The following is an 18,243-nucleotide window of genomic DNA, read 5'->3' as shown; positions in this document are numbered from 1 at the left end:
TCTCGCTCTGCCCCCAGGCTGGAGTGCAGTGGCGCGATCTCGGCTCGCTGCAAGCTCCGCCTCCCGGGTTCAAGCCATTCTCCTGCCTCAGCCTCCCGAGTAGCTGGGACTACAGGCGCCCGCCGCTACGCCCGGCTAATATTTTTGTATTTTTAGTAGAGATAGGGTTTCACTGTGTTAGCCAGGATGATCTCGATCTCCTGACCTCGTGATCCTCCCACCTTGGCCTCCCCAAGTGCTGGGATTACAGGCGTGAGCCACCACACCTGGCCCCTTCGTTCCTTTTTAAATTCAACTATTCAATCATTCAGTCATTCATTTCACAAATGTTGAGCACCTATTATGGTCTACGACTTAAGCTAATTGTACAATGTTGGGTAAAACAAACAAAATTCCTTTAACCCTTGAAGCTTACAGTCTAGGTGGAAGATAGACAACAGACAAATGAAAAGTTGTCCTAAGAGCTGTGAAGAAAAGGAGCAGGATACTAGGATAATTCTGGGTGGTCTTGGGAGTGGCAGTAATGGAATCTATACATATAGAGTAGTCAGAGAAGGCCACATTGAGGAATTGTTATTTAATCAGGTACCTGAAGAATTAAGAGGAGGCTAGCTAGGAAGAGCATAGGTGAGAAAGAGCATGATGCTTTTGACAAGACATACCAAGACTCCTGTGTTTGAGACATAGGGAGGAAGGGTGTAAGACAGGGGTATCCAATCTTTTGGCTTCCCTGGGCCACATTGGAAGAAGAAAAATTTTCTTGGGCCACACGTTAAATACACTAATGATAGCTGATGAGCTAAAAACAAAACAAAACAAAACAATATCATAATGCTTTAAGAAAGTTTACAAATTTGTGTTGGGACATATTCAAAGCCGTCCTGGGCTGCATGTGGCCCACAAGCTGCAGACTGAACAAGTTTGGTATAAGATGCCACTTTCCTGCTGCAATTCCTATTTCTCCTTGCTTCACATCAAAGCCCCCAGGCACACACAGACCTTCCTGCTGCTTATATGCATTCTCACAAACCTGGGCCTGGCTCTGTGCTTGGAGTGTCTTGGCCTCTGTTGAACATCAATTGATTCTTTAGGATCTGGCTCAACTGTTAGCTCCTTTGTGAAGCCTCCTTAACTGCCAGGCTGAATTAGCCTCTTTCTTTACTATACCCCACAACAATTTATGATACATACACTGCAATTATAGTACTTATTCACCTTTTTCTGCTATTGTTATGTATTTAGGTTTATATTCCTCACTGAACTGTGAGCCCCTGATGGGCAAGGATTTTTTCCTTTTCATTTTGGTATTCAAAGTCCCTAGAAAAATACTTATTAGCCAATAGAGACTTGGTAAACTTTGTCAAATGGATTAATTTAGTTCTATTTATGGCTCTTCTTAATATTCTGATTTTATGAATAAAGGAGTTCTTTTTTAAAATCCCAAGGTGAACGAATATCACTCTGTTCAATAACGTACAACTGTAAAGGAACAAGATTGATTTTTCCCCCCCAAACATACTTGATACAATTAATTCTTTTAGTAAACCAAAGAGAACTTAACACAGTTTTAATGAGTGTTGCTCCCTGAAGAGAGATTACCAAGGATGGCCTTTTTTGACCATCTCAGCTCTAAGTAGGATTTACACTTCGCAAGTCCTTTAGCTTCTCAGTTGTTGTAATAATTTAAATCTCTTCTATCTGATAGTAATGACTCACCAGAGCTTAGCCAGCCAGATCATCACTTGTGGTTGTCCGGGCTATGCATTGCATGTCTACAGAGGTGATATTCAATAGAAATCTGCCTCCTGAAATCATGCAGTGCCACAGCACTGTAATTGCCACATATGATTTTTATTATTAATGGGTCCCACAACAAATAATAAAATGTTTATGTAATTTGGTACATAGAATCTGAATTTTAGAGTCTAAGGGAGCCTTAGAAATTCCCTAAATTCCCACCTTTCTTCTCCACTTATTTTAATATTTTCTATAGAGATTAAATGCCATCTAGCTAATAATGTTGAAATCAAAGCTAGAAAACAGATTTTCCATCACTCAGTTCAGAACTGCATGTTCTGTAGACATGTAGAAGTTAAAGAAACAGATGATAAATGTCTTATACCTCTCAACAGATACTAACCACTACAAATGTCACGATAGTGCTAATGCCTGTTTTGTGACTAACATAAACTGCTTATGTGAAAAAGATTATTTTGCACTTTCAGACATGAAACCTATTTACCTGTAAAATTGTTTTAGAGCTAGAAAGTTGTTACCCAAACACCATTTTGAATGATATGATAAGTTGCTAGAGCATAGTCTTCATTTTAAAATAGTTAATTAAAAGCTCCTTATGTTCCTTTCACTATTTTTACTTCTTGATTTATGTAATAGAAATAGGTGTTTATTCTATTTCTGAGGAGGGCTAAGATCCAGGTCCTAAATATGGAGGTCATTCTTACCAAGAAGGTTTGGTTCAAATGACTCAACATAGTAGTAGAGGCTGCATGGTGTAGTAGAACACAGATTGGTGTGTGAAGCTGTGTTCTGTTTCTGCTTTTGGTCTGTGATTCCCACCACCATCAAACAAGAGAGTTACAAGATTTCTAAGACTCCTTTCTAATGGCAATTCTGTGCCACCTATCCCTTCTGCGATCTTATTTTTGGTGTGTATGAATGAGGCGCGCGCACACACACACACGCACACACACACGCACAGCCTAAACATTTTATGAAGTGAAACATTTAGAATACTTAATTCCTCCAATTATTACTGAATGCCTGCGCTACTGCTACAGTCTCAGTACAGCGGCAAAGAAAATGGGCACACACTTACAGTAGTCATAAAACCTGCAGTCTAGTGAGGAAATTATTCAATGCTTCTCTTATCCCTGACAGTAAAAAAAAAAATGTTTTTGACATAGGTGTAGATGATTCTGCTGTCATACAATTTCCTGTGTCTCATGAAGTTGTACATTGTCATGAATCCACTTATGGTATTTTATAGATCTAGAGTTATTTTTAAAAAATCAGTTTTTGTATTATGTCCTATCTCTCTAAAAACCTTAAAAATATTTAGCCACAAAGTTTCCCACCCATCTCATGAGGCAGAAATATAACAGACTCCCTAGTTGGGGTTTGCTTCAGTTTTCATCTTATGTCTGTAGTTTTTCTAGATAATCATGATCCTTCCCTTACTTGACATAGTCACTCTCTACTCCCTTCTGCTTCTCTGTGTATTTGAAACACCCAAGTCCCACCTTATATTTATTGATTGATTTTGAGACTGGGTCTTGCTGTGTCCCCCAGGCTGGAGTGCAGTGGTGCGATCATGGCTCACTGCAGCCTCCTCCTTTCAAGCCAAAGCAATTCTCTTACCTCAGCCTCCTAAGCAGCTGGGACTGCAGGATTGCACCATCATGTCCACTAAGTTTTAAGTTTATTTTTTGTAGAAATGGGATCTTGCTGTGTTGCCCAGGCCCTTCTTGAACTTCTGGGTTCAAGACACTGGCCCACCTCTACCTCCTAAAGTGCTGAGATTACAGGCTGAGCCACTGCATCTGGCCAAGTTCTACCTTTTTGATAGAGTACTCTTGGCCTACTCCACTGGAGCCTAAGTTCTCCCCTCCTAACCAGCACCTACTGTGTCATCCCATCTATTATGAATTGGGCTTTATTTACTTATTTATTTTTGATTTTTGTATAAACGATTTATTGAAGGGCTGAGAAGGTAGAGGGATTCATGTCACAGTAACACAAAACTAAAAAATTCATAGATTAGAAATCAAAGACCAGGTGGTGGTGGCTTATGCAGTATTTCCAGCACTTTGAGAGGCTGAAGCAGGAGGATCCCTTGAGCCCAAGAATTTGAGACCAGCCCTGGCAACATTGTGAAGCCTTGTCTCTACAAAACAAATTTAAAAATTAGTGATGGCTCATACCTATAATTAGTGATGGCTCATACACTATAAAAAATTAGTGATGGCTGATACCTAGCACTTTGGGAGGCTGAAGCGGGTGGATCGCTTGAGTCCAGGAGTTTGAGACCAGCCTGGGCTACATTGTGAAACCCTGTCTCTACGAAAAATACAAAGATTAGCAGAGTGTGGTGGTGCAGGCCTGTAGTCCCAGATAGTTGGGAGGCTGAGGTGATAGGATTGCTTGAACCCAGGAAGCAGAGGTTGCACTGAGTCAAGATCATGCCACTGCACTCCAGCCTGGGTAACAGAGTAAGAGCTGATTTCAGAAAACAAACAAATAAACAAAAAAATTAGCTGGGCCTGATGGCATGTGCCTGTTGTCCTGGTTACTTGGGAGGCTGATATGGGAGGATTGCTTGAGCCTGGGAGGTTGAGGCTACAGTGAGCCATGATCATGCCACTGCACTCCAGCCTGGGTGGCAGAGCAAAACCATGTCTCCACGCACCACACACACACACACACACACACACACACACACACACACACACAGTGGTTCACACCTGTAATCCCAGCACTTTGGGAGGCCAAGGTGGGCAGATAACTTGAGGTCAGGAGTTCAAGACCAGCCTGGCAAATATGACACTCCCTCCTGGGTGACAAAGAAACTGCATCTCAAAAAAATAAAAAATAAAAGTAACACTTACTTTTCAAAAAAGTAATTTGTTTCTGGAAGATTTATTTTTAAATTCTTATTGATCACATATATTTTAAATACTCAATGGGGAATTTGCTAATTTAAAGGAATGCAATGACCTTTGTCAAGTAAATAATTACGATATTAATACTTAGGTTGATAGTGTTTTATTAGATTAATGGACCATCCACTTCAAGTTTTTGGTCCCAAAAACTTTGTTCTCAAAGACTATGGGGTTGACACAGGATTTTTTGGCTCTGCTTCGCCAGAGACCTCCACGGCTGGTGATGCCCCTGCCTGGACCTTGCTTGGCCCTGGGCTTGCCACAGGAGGTATTCTGCCCACCTGGCCGGTGGGCTGCACTTGGCTTGTACCCTGGTCTGGACCCTGTGCTCATTTGCACTTACCATTCAGTGGGTCACGATTCTTGTCCCACATCCAAGAAGAATGAGGTTAGCTGACAGCTGGTGGGTGAGCAAGGCAAAGTTTTGTTGAGTAAACAAAACAGCTGTCAGCAGAGAGGGTACCTGAGTTGTGCAACCCCACCCCCACCACCTGAAGTCAGGTAGTCCCCTGCCCAAAGACAGGCAGTCTCAAAGTGTGGCTGAGTTTGGGGCTTTTTAGGCTCAGAAGGGGTGAGTGCATGCTAATTGGTTTGTGAGTATGCAAAAAAGGCTAAAAAAAAGGGCACCACTAAAAGATGAGCATGGCAGTGCAAAAACAATTAGGGAAGGGTAGCTATATGTAAAATAGGTGAAGGGTGGGGATCAATCACAGGAAAGAGCACCAAACAAGAAAAGAGGTTCTCTATCCAGTCCATGGATTTATCTGAGACTTGTAGCTCGTTTTTCAGGCTTTAAACTGTTTTTAGTTTGAAGGTCAGGTTTCGCTGGCCACCTGCCCCTTCTGCTTGGGAATTTGACTGTCTCCTGCCGCTATCAGGATGTCTTACTGGAAGAGGATTGATGGTGTTGGCAACGTTAAAGGGTTGGAGAGAGACTTCAGAATTTTCAGGCTTTCTGTAACTCATTATGTACTAATGATTTGATATCATTTAATCTTTGTTGTATGTACTACCTTAATCTAATTTGTGTATTTACTTATTGTAACACAAAGTTTTTGTAAAAGTATGATCATTCTACAAATACCTTATTTTTTCTTCTTCTTCTTTTCTTTTCTTTTTTGAGACGGTCTCACTCTATTGCCCAGGCTGGAGTGCAGTGGCGCAATCTCGGCTCACTTCAGCCTCTGCCTCCTAGATTCAAGTGATTCTCATGCCTCAGCCTCCTGAGTAACTGGGAGTATAGGCACGCACCACCATGCCCAGCTAATTTTTGTGTTTTTTTGTTTGTTTGTTTGTTTTTGAGAGGCAGGTTCGCTCTTGTTGTCCAGGCTGGAGTGCAATGGCATGATCTCGGCTCACTACAAACTTTGCCTCCCAAGTTCAAGCAATTCTCCTGCCTCAGCCTCCAAAGTAGCTGTAATTACAGGCTTGTGCCACCATGCCTGGCTAATTTTGTATTTTTAGTAGAGACGGGGTTTCACCATGTTGGTCGGGCTGGTCTTGAATTCCTAACCTCAGGTGATCCACCTGCCTCAGCCTCACAAAGTGCTGGGATTACAGGTGTGAACCACCACGCCTGGCCTTAATTTTTGTATTTTTAGTAGAGATGGGGTTTACCATGTTGGCCAGACTGATCTCAAACTCCTGACCTCAGGTGATCCGCCCTGCTCGGCCTCCCAAAGGGCTGGGATTATAGGCGTGAGGCACTACACCTGGCCTTCTTTATTTTGAGATAAGTTCTTGCCCTGTCGCCTAGGCTGGAGTGCAGGAGTGCAATTGCTTATACCTTTTGATGCTTCTCAAACTAAAATTCTACGACACGTTTTAAGAAGCCTGTATCCTAAACACATTTTTTTTTTTTTTTTTTGGTCAAATACTATAACAGTGTTCTAGGATATCTTCTTGAACTAAAGTATTACTTGTTTCCTGGAGAATAGATGGATTTAACTTTATATTTTCAACCATTATGTAAGAGCTTAATGTATGTTAAATGTATAATTTTTTTTAAGACACCAAGTTTTTTTTGTCAGCTGTTATCTGTTTTTGGAAAGTTATAAACTTTTTCTAAAGTAAAATCTTGTTATTAAAGTTACATTGGTTAAAATTCTACCAAGGGTTTGGGTAAATAGGTCTTCTTCATATTATGCTTCTTAGAATATCAATTGATAAAATCCTGTCTAGAAGTCAGTTTTGCAAAATGTATAAGCATAACAGTGTTGATGTAGATCAATATTTGTTGAGAAGGGACAATATCTTCAATAAGTTAAGTGAAAAGCAGTTTCTATGGTTCTTTTGGTGGTAATAGCCCATATTATTAAACTGAAGGTCTATAGCTTTTATGTGTGTATGTGTAAAAATAAGCATGGGAGGTTGAAAAAAGAAGGTTAAATTAGTTAAATCTCACTTCCTGTTCTGAAGCTTACTGAGATGGATTTTTGAAGGCTGGGTGCGATGGCTCATGCCTATAATCCCAGCACTTTGGGAGGCTGAGGTCAGTGGATCACTTGAAGCCAGGGGTTTGAGACCAGCTTGGCCAACATAACGAGACCCTGTCTATACTAAAAATGCAACAATCAGCCGGGTATGATGGTGCATGCCTGTAATCCCAGCTACTCAGGAGGCTGAGGCACGAGAATCACTTGAACCTGGGAGGCAGAGATTGCAGTGAACCAAGATTGAACCACCTTACTCCAACATGGGTGACAGAGTGAGACCCTGTTTCAAGAAAAAAAAAAAAAAAAAAAAGAAAAAGAAAAAACAAAAAAAGAAAAAGAAAAAACAAAAAAAGAAAAAAAGAAGTGGGTTTTTGAAATTACTCTGTTATGTATACTTGTATTGTTTTAAGAGAAAACTTGAATATAGAAATAAATGGGTCTACATTTAGAGAGACTGGGTATTTATAAATAAACATAATATATTTGTTTGTGTTTTGGAGGCCAAATGACTGGAATTTGCTTTTACAACATGCTGTTAAAGCTGAACTCTTTTCTACCTCACCTTTTTAGAGGAGCCATGTGGTGCTTTGCTGGTTAAGCTGGCTGGAGTAGAACTCACTGAAACTGGGAAGGCATGGTTACAAAAAGAGCTAAAACCGTCCCAATTACTATGGTTCCAACTTCTTGGAAAGGAGAATTCAGCACTCTTTTGCTATCTTTTAGTGAATAAGGTAAGCAGTGTGAAGAAACAACTAGCAATATCTTATTCTTCTTATTACTTATGTGTAAACACTTATTTAATTAGAACTTTGGATATATAATGGGACTGATTTTTTTTTTTTGGTTTTTTAAACTGCTACTGATAGTGATTATGCATAGAGAACTAGGTGTCTTATGTACAAATTTTATTTTAGTTATATATGTAATATATGTTTATTATAGAAAAAATACAATTAAGAAAAGAAAAACTTCAAATTATTATTTACTATTATTATTATTATTTATTTATTTACTTTTAGATAGAGTCTTGCTCTGTTGCCAGACTGCAGTGCAGTGGCACAATCTTGGCTCACTGTAACCTCCACCTCCTGGGTTCAAGTGATTCTCTTGCTTCAGCCTCCTGAGTAGTTGGGACTACAGGGGCCCGCCACCATGCCCAGCTAATTTTTGTATTTTTGGTTGAGATGGGGTTTCACCATGCTGACCAGGATGGTCTTAATATCTTCACCTTGTGATCCACCCACCTCAGCCTCCCAAAGTGCTGGGATTACAGGCATGAGCCACTGCGCCTGGCCTATTATTTATTATTATTATTTTTTGAAACAGAGTCTCACTCTGTTGCCCAGGCTGGAGTGCAGTGGCATGATCTTGGTTCACTGCAACCTCTACCTCCCAGATTTAAGCAATTCTGCTGCCTCAGCCTCCCGAGTAGCTGGGACTAGAGGTGCACACCACCACGCCTGGCTAATTTTTTGTATTTTTAGTAGAATGAAGTTTCGCCATGTTGGCCAGGCGCGTCTCGAACTCCTGACCTCAGGTGATGTGCCTGCTTCAGCCTCCCAAAGTGCTGGCATTACAGGTATGAGCCACTGTGGCCATAAACTTCAAATTATTAATGACTCTGGGCATTGCCAATTTAGGGCGTATCATTGTATGTTTGTTTATGGGTATATTACATCATGCTTGTTACTATAAACCACTTGTTGAGTGAGGCTTGTCAGCTGGAAACTACAAACAGCCAGGGTGTTTTCTGAGGGTTTGCTTAGTCTGGTCCAATATGTTGTTGATAGGTCTAAGTGTATAAATCTTTGAACCATAAAGTTGAACATTCTTAAGTACTAGTTCTGATCAGTGATGAGTCATCTAAAAATGTTGCCTCAGAGTTTTCTTACCTTTATAATTGGCCATAGCCATTGTATAACTGGAAATGACAGTTTCATCTTTGTTGCTGAATCACTGTCCCGAATCCCTGGTGTCTTACTCCAGATTTTTTTGGTGGGCCATCAGATAGGTTTTCATACCTTGATCACTTCTATGATATTCAGCTCTTAAAATTATTATTATGAGCTGGGTACAGTCACTTGTGCCTGTAATCCCAGCAACTCAGGAGGCTGAGGTGGGAGGAATGCTTCAGCCTACGCAGTCGAGACTGGAGTGAGCTATGATCGCGCCACTATACTTCAACCTGGGCGACAGAGACAGACCCCTTCTTTTAAATAAAATAAGATGATTAGAATTTTGACCATTTTAATTCTTTTTTTTTTTTTTGAGACAGAGTCTCGCTCTCTTGCCTGGGCTGGAGTGCAGTGGCCGGATCTCAGCTCACTGCAAGCTCCGCCTCCCGGGTTTACGCCATTCTCCTGCCTCAGCCTCCCGAGTAGCTGGGACTACAGGCGCCCACCACCTCCCCCGGCTAGTTTTTTTTTTGTATTTTTTTTAGTGGAGACGGGGTTTCACCGTGTTAGCCAGGATGGTCTCGATCTCCTGACCTCGTGATCCGCCCGTCTCGGCCTTCCAAAGTGCTGGGATTACAGGCTTGAGCCACCGCGCCCGGCCGACCATTTTAATTCTTAAAAGCTTTTTGAATTATTAATAGAAAGCTTAATGAAATTCATTGATTTTTGCATGTCCAGATGATATTCAGTACTTTCAAAATAAGAATTATCTAAAACTAATTAATTGAAGTATCTTATATTTTAAAAGTAAGTTTAAAAGTAAGTTAATAAAGGCTGGGCATGGTGACTCATGCCTGTAATCCCAGCACTTTGGGAGGCCGAGGCCGGCAGTTCACTTGAGGTGAGGAGTTCGAGACCAGCCTGGCCAACTTGGTGAAACCCTGTCACTACTAAAAATACAAAAATTAGCTGGGCATGGTGCTGGGTGCCTGGAATCCCAGCTACTCAGGAGGCTGAGGCAAGAGAATCGCTTGAACCCTGGAGGCGGAGGTTACAGTGAGCCGAGATTGTGCCACTGCACTCCAGCCTGGGTGACAGAGTGAGACTCCACTTCAAAAAAACAAAAACAAAAACAAAAAAAAGTAAATTAATAATACAAAGTTGTATAAAACATCCCAAAGGCCTTACAAAAATATTAGCTTTTAAATTAAAGAGTATAATCACCAAAAAAGGAGATAATATTGATGATGATAAAGATAGCAATGATGTATATTTTGAGGGTCAACATGTGCCAGACACTGAGCTAAGGTGCCATGCTTATATTATGTCACTTATCTTCAAAACCACTCTACAGGGTTGTTGTTTTTATTCCCACTTTCAGGTGAGACTTTTAGGGAAACTGATTGTCTTGATCAGGGTAACCCAGAAGAAGAACCTGTATCTAAACCCAACTCTTCCTGGCTCCTGAGCCTACATTTCATCTTATAAGCATATCTTTATTTTATCTCGCTTCCTAGGTGACCAAACTACGCTATACACATAGAGTGATGATTTACTTTTCCTGTTTGAATTTTGCTAATGTGTGAGGTGGAATTTTAATTATTCTGAGTTTGGTTCAAGGGAATGAGCTTATAAGATTTGAAAGATTTAGAAAAATATACTTGCTTTATAACCGTTATCATGTACTAAAAATTTCTGAATTTGAAGGAACAAAATTTTATTAACATTTTGTTAAGATTAAAATCCCACAAGGATTGTAGAAATATCTAGGCAGGATCTCCTTTTATTTATTTATTTATTTATTTATTTTCCCAAGATGGAGCCTTGCTCTGTCACCCAGGCTGGAGTGCAGTGGCGCGATCTCGGCTCACTGCAACCTCCGCCTCCCACGTTCAAGCAATTCTCCTGCCTCAGCCTCCTGAGGGGCTGGGATTACAGGCGCCTGCCACCACACCCGGCTAATTTTTGTGTTTTTTTAGTAGAGGCAGGGTTTCACCTTGTTGACCAGGCTGGTCTCGAACTCCTGACCTCGTGATCCGCCCGCCTCGGCCTCCCAAAGTGTTGAGATCAACAGGCATGAGCTACTGCGCCCCACCAGGATCTCCTTTATACAGTAAATTAATGAAGAAAAAAAAATCCTATTTATCCATTTTCATTAGGAGGTGAGGTATTCCATGAATGAAATTTCCTGTAGGATGAAGACTCAATGGCCAAAACTATTTTTATGTTAATAATTTTTTTTTTTTTTTTTTTTTTTTTTTTGAGACGGAGTCTCGCTCTGTCACCAGGCTGGAGTGCAGTGGCCGGATCTCAGCTCACTGCAAGCTCCGCCTCCCAGGTTCCCGCCATTCTCCTGGCTCAGCCTCCCGAGTAGCTGGGACTACAGGTGCCCGCCACCTCGCCCGGCTAGTTTTTTGTATTTTAAGTAGAGACGGGGTTTCACCGTGTTAGCCAGGATGGTCTCGATCTTCTGACCTCGTGATCCGCCCGTCTCGGCCTCCCAAAGTGCTGGGATTACAGGTTTGATCCACCGTGCCCGGCCCTATGTTAATAATTTTGAGGGAAGTCTTTTAAAAGTGTATTTACTTGCCAGTGCTGTCCAAAACACTGGAATTCTGAACCTCATTTAACAGTTCAGTGATGATTCAGTTCATTTTGCATTTGACTACTACTTTCAGTTTAGTTTCTCTTCGTCTCTTAGTTTCTTTTACGCTGTCACTCTGCCTATCTTGTGCGTCCCACCTCCCCTCCATAGAACCACCGATAGATAAAAACACATTTTTCATACTTTATTGCTTCCTCACCTCTTCGGGTGAGGAGAACAGTGAGTCTGTGGAGAATTCCATGGTATGAAAGAGTTAACTGATTTTGAGAAAGGGTCTCTTCTAGTAATAAAAATCCTTGGATTTAGCAAGAGCTGTTTTGGGGGAGCCTTGGGGACCATTTTTGCCTTTTCTTTGGTGGACTAAAATTGTTGAATGACTGATTTTTAAGGTAAATAAGATGTGATGGGTTTAACAACAATTATCTTAAATAATTGGTTTGTATTATTTTTAAATTCAAGGGTGGATATTTCAGCGTGAATCTGAATGAAGAAATTTTGAGAAGAGGTCTTGGCAAAACTGTTCTTGTTAAAGGGCTTAAATATGATTCTAAAATCTATTGGACAGTTCACAGAAACTTACTTAAAGCTGAATTAACAGCCTTAAAAAAAGGAGAAGGAATATGGAAGGAAGACTCTGAAAAAGAAAGTTATTTGGAAAAATTCAAAGGTTCCTGGAGAATATGGAAAAAGGACAGTTTTTTAAAAACAACAGGATCAGATTTCAACTTGAAAAAAGAAAGTTATTATGACAAACTTAGAAGGACTTATGAAATATGGAAAGGCAACGTGAACAACTACTCCTTAATACTGAAGTTCAAAGAACTTATAAGTCGCATACACTTTCGTAGAAAAGGGTGAAACAGTTGAGATCTAGAGGTAACCTTCTTCAAAGAGTAAAATATGTCATATATGGACATTTTTCATTGACTCAAAATGGAAGTTTTGCCAAATAATCAAAATGTTAGTCTAATGGTATTTAAATATTAAAAAGAGATGATTATCATAATGTCAGAATGAATTTAAACAAATTATAATTAATGTAATATTTTAGGAAAGATGAAACACTTTATGAGAAGTTACCAGGCTGAATGATTTATATATATAGCGCTAATGTGTGAAGAGAAAGTTTAACTCTTCACCACTATGTTGTTCTTAGTTATTTGGGGCAGCCATATTGAATTTTTTGTTTGTTTGTTTTGAGATGAGGTTTCGCTATTGTTGCCCAGGCCAGAGTGCAATGGTGTGATCTCGGCTCACTGCAACCTCCTGTTTCCCGGGTTCAAGCGATTCTCCTGCCTCAGCCTCCCAAGTAGCTGGGATTACAGGCATGCGCCACCATGCCCAGCTAATTTTGTATTTTTAGTAGAGATGGGGTTTCTCCATGTTAGTTAGGCTGGTCTCAAACTCCCGACCTCAGATGATCTGCCCACCTCGGCCTCCCAAAGTGCTGGGATTACAGGCATGAGCTACCAAGCCCAGCTTTTTTTGTTTTAACACGGAGTTTCGCTCTTGTCACCCAAGCTGCAGTGCAGTGGCGTGATCTTGACTCAGTGCAACCTCTGCCTCCTGGGTTCAAGTGATTCTTCTGCCTCAGCCACCCAAGTACCTGGGATTACAGGAGCTCACCACGAAGCCTGGCTAATTTTTGTATTGCCATATTGAATTTTTGTTTAAAGAAGATACATGTTTGTTTTTCCAGTTTTATTACCTTTCACTATTTATAATAAAGGAATTCTTTATGCTTTATGTGCAAAGTAGCTTTTTTCTCCTAACTGCTTTCTAATTGCTTGTGAATTTTGGGGCAGGGTCTCTTAGATCATTTCTTGTAATAAAGAATGGCTAATTTCTAACTGTTGTTAGATGAGGGGGCTAATCCAGAGGACAAAAACAATGTGCTAGCTGGGCATGGTGGCTCAAGCCTGTAATCCCAGCACTTTGGGAGGCTGAGGCGGGTGGATCACTTGAGGTCAGGAGTTCGAGACCAACGACCAGCCTGGCTAATATGGTGAGACCCCCGTCTCTACTAAAAATACAAAATTAGCCAGATGTGGTGGCTCACACCTGTAATTCCAGGTATTTGGGAGGCTGAGGCAGGAGAATCGCTTCAACCTGGGAGGTGAAGGTTGCAGTGAGCCCAGATTGCACCACTGCACTCCTGCCTGGGTGACAGAGTGAGACTCCGTTTCAAAAACAAAACAAACAAAAAAATAATGTACTGAGGATGGCAGCACAGAGGATAGAAAAAACTGAGATGCCTGACATTGTTGAGCCCTTGAAGTAGACAATGCTTGAACTGCCCTGCTTCCCAATTTCTTGTTATTTGAGATAGCAATTAAAAAACTTGCTGATAAAATCATCTTGACAGTGTAAGTTTCTTTCACCAGGCCAGCAGTAATCCACTCACATCCACAAAGTGTATACAAGTTTTTTTTTTTTTTTTTTTTTGAGACGGAGTCTCACTCTGTCGCCCGGGCTGGAGTGCAGTGGCCGGATCTCAGCTCACTGCAAACTCCACCTCCCGGGTTTACACCATTCTCCTGCCTCAGCCTCCCGAGTAGCTGGGATTATAGGCGCCCACCATCTCGCCCAGCTAGATTTTTGTATTTTTTAGTAGAGACGGAGTTTCACTGTGTTAGCCAGGATGGTCTCGATCTCCTGACCTCGTGATCTGCCCGTCTCGGCCTCCCAAAGTGCTGGGATTACAGGCTTGAGCCACCGCGCCCGGCCCTACAAGTTTTTTTTTAAATGGTTTATGATACCAAGAAAAGTCAGACTTATCATCTAGTCCAGATAGTTGACTCCTGTTAGAATTAATAGCACAGAATGAGAAGTATACTGCTGCTGCTGCCTGACTCCTTTTTTTTTTTTTGAGGTGGAGTCTTGCCCTGTCGCCAGACTGGAGTGCAGGGTTCACTGCAACCTCTGCCTTCCCAGGTTCAAGCAATTCTCCTGCCTCAGCCTCCCAAGTAGCTGGGTCTACAGGCACACGCCACCACGCCCAGCTAATTTTTATATTTTTAGTAGAGATAGGGTTTCGCCATGTTGGCCAGGATGGTCTCGATCTCTTGACCTCGTGATCCGCCCGCCTCAGCCTCCCAAAGTGCTGGGATTACAGGCGTGAGCCACTGCGCCCGGCCCTGACTCCTAAGAAGGAACGTAAGAAAATGGATTCCGCAACCTTTAGAAATTAAACATTCATTTTCAGTGAGGTCCCAAATATTCCAAAGATTTTATGTGTGAATGTGTTTTATTTCATAACCTTTCTTTGGGATACGATAGGAAGTCACATCCTAGTTTTTATTTCCTGGTTTCTATGCCTCAATAGCTTTTTGTTTTAAGGGGATGTTTTATTTTTATTTACAGGGAAGTTAACAGAGTACATTTAAACTAGTTTTGTGGCAAGCTCTTGAGTCTTTTTCTTTTCCAACTTGACATTGTGAATTACAGAATTTGGACCTAAGTCATTGTCTTCTAGTGATGTCAGATCATATCATAGTTATCACTGTAGTTAGTTCTGATGGCCTCTACCAGCTCAGCCAGCAAACAACTATCTTTCCAGTTAAGCCGTATGAAAGTGAGACTAATGTAGGTCATCCTGTGACTTGATCTAACCTTTCCCTCGACCCTGATTTTATGGACAAGATGAGCAATGAGAAATGCAGATCAAGAGGTCTCCTCTCATGTGCAGTCACCGTTGCTGTCTATTCTTGTTCTCCACTTAGACGGTGGCAGTATTCACACTTATGTGAAAATCATATGGTTCTTGGGTGGAGAATTTCCATTGACTGGCAGCTTTTTTCTGGGCCTGCATTCACTTTTTCAGCCTGTCTCTGGTCAATATTATAGACCAGCTTGTTGGATAACCCAAGCACAAGCTGAACCGGGTAATTTTAGAAAAGCTAGATCTTTTGTCACTAGGATGGTTATAACAGGGCCATCTGAAAAAGTAAAAAGTCCCTATTAGGCTGGATATCAGACCAAAGCCCATACTCTTTGCCTTTCTTACATAGAGGATTTAGTACCTTTTGGTCTTGTTGGAGCTCAGAACATGACACCCCAAAATGTGGCACCTTGGCATACTGAGTATTTTAAGTTGAAGGAAATTGAGAACACTGCAGAAGCAGGAAGGTCACTCTCTGAACTTCTGCCACCTTTCTTTCCTGAAGCAGGCCATAAAATAATTATCTGATCTGCCCCTCTTGAAAGTAGGTCAGAAGACCCTTATATCAGAGGGAGTCTTCTCTATCCCCAGAGGCCAAGAAAAATCTGATCAAATTGGCCTTACTCCCCCAAGTTTATTTATTTTTGTTTTTGAGATGGGGTATTACTCTGTCACCCAGGCTGGAGTGCAATGGCGTGATCTTGGCTTACTGCAACCTCTGCCTCCTGGGTTCAAGCGATTCTCCTGCCTCAGCCTCCCAAATAACTGGGATTACAGCGTGTGCCACCACACCCAGCTGATTTTTGTATTTTTAGTAGAGACAGGGTTTTGCCATGTTGGCCAGGCTGGTCTCGAACTCCTAATCTCAGGTGATCCACTTGCCTCTGCCTCCCAAAGTGCTGGGATTACAGCTGTGAGCCACTGTGCCCGGCCAGCTCCTCCGAGTTTCATACCATTAGGTCATACCCATTTGTCCTCTGTATGATCATCCATAAATATACATAGTTTTCCCTGGGTTTTTGAGTCTTCATTTCTGATGGCTCTTATGTCATATAAAATTTATATTAAATAAATTGTTATAGGTTTTTCTCTTGTTAATCTGTCTTTTATGAGGGATGTCAGTCTGAATCTTGCAATAAGTGAGGAAAAGATATTATGATTTTCCCCTACAATCTTGTCTTTAAAAAAACAGGATCCATGGCCACTCTGTTTTCCTTTTGACCTTCTTTTCTTTTGGTACCTTGGGTACCTAGACTTCCTTGCTTTTAAAATATTTTTCTATCAAATGAATTTGGTTCTTTGTTTCTAAAGGATTGGATTTTTTGGTTCTTTTCAGTCTCTTCTTAATTTATGTTTCCTTTTTTGGGGTTTTTCATTTTCTATTCATACTTTTTCTTTTCTTTCTTTTTTTTTTTTTGAGATGGAGTCTTGCTCTGTCGCCCAGATTGGAGTGCAGTGGCACAATCTCGGATCACTGCAACCCCCGCCTCCTGGGTTCACACCATTCTCCTGCCTCAGCCTCCTGAGTATGTGGGACTATAGGCGCTCACCACTATGCCTGGCTAATTTTTTGTATTCTTTAGTAGAGACGGGGTTTCACTGTGTTAGCCAGGATGGTCTCGATCTCCTGACCTCGTGATCCACCCACCTCTGCCTCCCAAAGTGCTGGGATTACAGGTATGAGCCACCGCACTCGGCATACTTTTTCTTTTTTTTTGAGGTGGAGTCTCGCTCTGTCACCCATGCAGGAGTGCAGTGGCATGATCTCGGCTCACTGCAACCTCCATCTCCTCAGTTCAAGTGATTCTCCTGCCTCAGCCTCCTGAGCAGCTGAGATTACAGGTGTGTGCCACCACACCTGGCTAATTTTTTTTATTTTTAGCAGAGATGGGGTTTCACCATGTTGGCCAGGCTGGTCTTGAACTCCTAACCTCAGGCGATCTGTCCACCTCAGCCTCCCAAAATGCTGGGATTACAGGCATGAGCCACTGTGCCTAGTCGGAAACACATGTACTCTTTTTTTTTTTTAAATTATACTTTAAGTTCTAGGGTACATGTGCATAACGTGCAGGTTTGTTACATATGTATACATGTGCCATGTTGGTGTGCTGTACCCATCAACTCGTCAGCACCCATCAATTCATCATTTATATCAGGTATAACTCCCCAATGCAATCCCTCCCCCCTCCCCTCTCCCCATGATAGGCCCCATTGTGTGATGTTCCCCTTCCCGAGTCCAAGTGAGCTCATTGTTCAGTTCCCACCTATGAGTGAGAACATGCAGTGTTTGGTTTTCTCTTCTTGTGATAGTTTGCTAAGAATGATGGTTTCCAGCTGCATCCATGTCCCTACAAAGGACGCAAACTCATCCTTTTTTATGGCTGCATAGTATTCCATGGTGTATATGTGCCACATTTTCTTAATCCAGTCTGTCACTGATGGACATTTGGGTTGATTCCAAGTCTTTGCTATTGTGAATAGTGCCGCAATAAACATACGTGTGCATGTGTCTTTGTAGTAGCATAATTTATAATCCTTTGGGTAAATACCCAGTAGTGGGATGGCTGGAACACATGTACTCTTACACTAAGTGATGGGAATGTCAGCTCTTATCCAGGCACTTCCTCTCTCTTGCCTCACTTCTTAAATCATGCCTCTTTCTTCTTGTCTCAGAAAAATGAAGTGCTGGCAGGTCCAGTAGCTTAGCAAATTTCAGGAGAGACAATCATGATTTCCCAGGATAGCAGGATATGTAATACCCTCAGCCTTGTAAAAAGAGAAGGGAAGTGTTAATGTCAAATCTCCACCCCAATTTGAACAGGAAAGGGAAGGGATGGTTGCTGTTCTGTAGACTCTAACTTTTCTATTCCTCCTTACTCCCAGACCTCTTCTCTTAGCCGGTACTTGTGAAACCTAAATCAGCTTGACTTCTCCCACCACTGGGAAGTCTGGGGATACTGCTGCCTGA

The 18,243-nt window shown here is 41.6% G+C and overlaps 1 protein-coding gene across 1 annotated transcript in view; it reads left to right on the top strand.

Moving 5' to 3' along the window:
- Positions 1 to 13,360, top strand: part of C2H3orf33 (chromosome 2 C3orf33 homolog) — a 49,693-nt gene extending 36,333 nt beyond the window's left edge. The window contains exons 4-5 of the mRNA XM_023192282.1: positions 7,685 to 7,845; positions 12,074 to 13,360. Of these exons, the coding sequence (XP_023048050.1) occupies positions 7,685 to 7,845; positions 12,074 to 12,472 (560 nt within the window). The 3' untranslated portion in view covers positions 12,473 to 13,360. The remainder of the gene's footprint in view (positions 1 to 7,684; positions 7,846 to 12,073) is intronic.
- The last annotated feature ends 4,883 nt before the right edge of the window (positions 13,361 to 18,243 follow it).

Source organism: Piliocolobus tephrosceles, chromosome 2 (genome assembly GCF_002776525.5).
Source record: "Piliocolobus tephrosceles isolate RC106 chromosome 2, ASM277652v3, whole genome shotgun sequence".
Classification (NCBI taxonomy): domain Eukaryota; kingdom Metazoa; phylum Chordata; class Mammalia; order Primates; family Cercopithecidae; genus Piliocolobus; species Piliocolobus tephrosceles.
The sequence above is the reverse complement of the archived record's forward strand: the minus strand, read 5'-3'. Positions and strand labels throughout refer to the sequence as shown.